This window comes from Nestor notabilis, unplaced genomic scaffold (assembly GCF_000696875.1).
Source record: "Nestor notabilis isolate BGI_N333 unplaced genomic scaffold, ASM69687v1 Scaffold25127, whole genome shotgun sequence".
Taxonomy (NCBI): Eukaryota; Metazoa; Chordata; class Aves; order Psittaciformes; family Psittacidae; genus Nestor; species Nestor notabilis.
The window spans coordinates 1-2,950 of record NW_009935495.1 but is presented as its reverse complement, the minus strand read 5'-3'; the positions used below and the strand labels follow the sequence as shown (position 1 = coordinate 2,950).

General features: G+C 57.6%; 1 protein-coding gene across 1 annotated transcript; it reads left to right on the top strand.

Annotated features, from left to right (window-relative positions):
* Positions 1–217: 217 nt before the first annotated feature.
* ACAD8 (acyl-CoA dehydrogenase family, member 8) lies at positions 218–2,910 on the top strand (the record flags this gene model as incomplete). Its single annotated transcript, XM_010017885.1, has 7 exons — positions 218–355; positions 739–908; positions 1,401–1,510; positions 1,750–1,826; positions 2,071–2,208; positions 2,558–2,693; positions 2,782–2,910. Coding segments are annotated over 7 exons (898 nt in total), but the record flags the coding sequence as incomplete, so codon positions are not given.
* Positions 2,911–2,950: the final 40 nt, after the last annotated feature.

Here is a 2,950-nt window from a genome sequence, read left to right as displayed (position 1 = left end):
GAGGGATTCCTGAGCGCTTCCCAGGCGCGGTGCTGGAGCTGCAGCATCCCTGGGAATGCGGGGAGGAACTAACGGAACGGTGCTGGGTGAAGCAGGATGCGGGCTCTAACCAAAGCTGGAGCCGGAGGGCTGCTTTGTTCTTAGCTTGCTTCTCGCCTTCCCCGCAGTCCCGGTCCTTGGGACACTGGGATGTTGTTTGAGGCTCGCTGTCCTGCAGCAGACGCGGTTTCTGAGCTCTTTTCCTGCTTTCCTAGCGTCCGTCGGCCTCACTGAGGAGCAGAAGGAATTCCAGAGCCTTGCCCTAGATTTTGCTGCCAAAGAGATGGCTCCTCACATGGCTGAGTGGGATGCGAAGGTACCGCAGCCCCGGCGGGCTTGTAGCGCTCTGCGTTCTTAGGACACGATGGTTCTTGGGTCTCCTTCGAGGGGTGGTCCCGCAGTAGCTCCTCGGTGCTGTCACACCGTCTGTAGAGCTTTGCTTTGAAGCTGCTGCTGGAGCTGGGGTGGGAATCCATCAGAAGGACCTTGAAGCTTCCCTGCAGGGCTGTTTAATCACCCGAGTCCTGGATTTACTCCTGGAGATGGTGTGTATCTGCCTCGGTACACACACACCCCGTTCTTTAAGCAGTTAACTTCACCTCTGGAGGAGTTTGGGACTGGGCTTGGTGGACCAAAAGGGTTTGACTGCTGAGGTGGAACTCATCGTGGTTGTTGCACTCTCTCTGCCTATCCCGACAGGAGATTTTCCCTGTGGACACAATGCGGAAGGCAGCCCAGCTAGGATTTGGTGGGGTCTACGTGAAACCAGACGTCGGTGGCTCTGGATTGTCACGACTTGATACCTCCATAATCTTTGAAGCTCTGTCAACGGGATGTACCAGCACCACTGCTTATATGAGCATCCACAAGTGAGTTGTTCCGTGGGCTCCGGATCCAGCTGGAAGCAGCTCTCTTGGTGCTGCTTTTTAGTTCAAGTTGGGACTCTGAGCAGACCCGACCCCGTGGGGATCTCTTAATGGCTGTAAACAAACAGGCTCCAAAAGGAGATGCCACCAAGAAGTAATTTTAGCTTTGGGGCACACAAGATAGGATTAAGTTCTGGATTTCATTCCCCTTTCTATAGATAGTAACGTGCCTGGAAAAAGCCTTTGTGCTGTGGGTGTATGGTGGCAGAGCCACCGGCTGATCCCTGCCCTGCTCGTCCAGCGCAGGCTCACTTGGCACAGGAGGATGGAGCAGTGACACCTCCTTCTTGAGGTGAAGCAGTTTGTCCCCAAGCCTTGGGGCTTCTGGCTGGACCCCATGGAGCTCTGCTGTTGCGTTCAGCCAGGGATGCTCTGTTACGACCCCGCCGGGCTGTGCTGGCCTCCTGTAACGCTTCTCCTTCTCTCCTGCTCCAGCATGTGTGTCTGGATGATCGACACCTTTGGCACCGAGGAGCAGAGACGCAGGTTCTGCCCGTCGCTCTGCAGCATGGAGCAGTTTGCTTCTTACTGCCTGACGGAGCCAGGTGAGCATCCTCCCCCAGGGCATCGTCTCCTTCCCCTGCTCCTCACGTAGCCGAACCAGACGTGAGCATTCCAAGCAGCGGGAATGTTTCTTCTCACGTTTATTGGGGTGGTCAGCAGGACGTTGGGAAGGGGCAGGTGATGATTGCTGAGATGGTGGTGGTGGTGGTTCAGTCCCTGGGGGGACTTTCCAGGCTCTGCACTTGCTGCTTCACTGGCTGCTTCCTCACCTCTTGAGCAGGAAGTGGGAGCGATGCAGCTTCCCTGCTGACCTCGGCTCGGAGGAAAGGGGACACCTACATCCTGAATGGCTCCAAGGTACCTATTTGCTCCTCGTGACGCTGCTGGATGGCAATGCATGCACAAGGGGGGCTGGGTCTCACCATCCTTTCCATTTCCTACCATCTCCTCATCTCTCTCCCAAGGGACGTGCTCTGCAGAGCCTTCACCAGAGCTGGTCCCTAAACACCTTCTGGCCGTGGGGTCTTTGTGGCCCAGCTGCTGCCCAGGCTCAGGCTTAGCACACAAGAGCCACCCCTTTTCTTCTTGTGCCCTTCTGCAGGCCTTCATCAGCGGAGCAGGGGACACGGATGTCTACGTGGTGATGTGCCGCACGGGAGGCCCAGGCCCCAAGGGCATCTCCTGCCTGGTGCTGGAGAAGGGAACGCCTGGGCTCAGCTTTGGGAAGAAGGAGAAGAAGGTCAGAGGCTTGGGGTTTGCTTCCTGTGTGCTTGAGGGAGATTAGGGATCTCCTCTGGGATGGGACCAAAGTCCCACCTGGCATGTTCTTCCCAAGTCAAGCCCAGCTTAGGTGCAGTTTGCCCTTTGGCAACGGAAGGGTTTCCATCTCAGGAACATCAGGGATCGTTGGATCTGTGCCTCTGCTCAAATACAGCATTCCAGTTCCCAACTCTGAGGCCAAACCCCGTAGCCTGAGGGTGCTCTGCAGCACCGTGACAATGAGACCGAGAGGCTGAGAGCAGTTCTGTGCTGGGAGCTGGGGGTGTGCTGCTCCCCGGGCAGGCTGGAGACACTCTGCTCTTTCCCAGGTGGGCTGGAATTCCCAGCCAACTCGGGCTGTGATCTTTGAGGACTGCGTTGTTCCTGTCGGCAACCGGCTGGGAGCTGAAGGGCAGGGCTTCAGCATCGCCATGAAGGGCCTCAATGGGGGCAGGATAAACATCGGTAAGCAAGAGGAGGAGGAGGAGGATCATCTCGTTGCCCATCTGGGCTTGCTTCCCGTTCACTCTGTGTCCCTGCCTTCTCCCACCAGCTTCCTGTTCGTTAGGAGCTGCTCACGCCTCTGTCCTCCTGGCTCGGGAGCATCTCACCGTCCGCAAGCAGTTTGGGGAACCCCTGGCAAACAACCAGGTAACCTCCGCTCCCGGGGCTGGGAGGGGACGTGGGCCAGGCCCCCGTGGAGACGCTGACCCGGCTTCCCC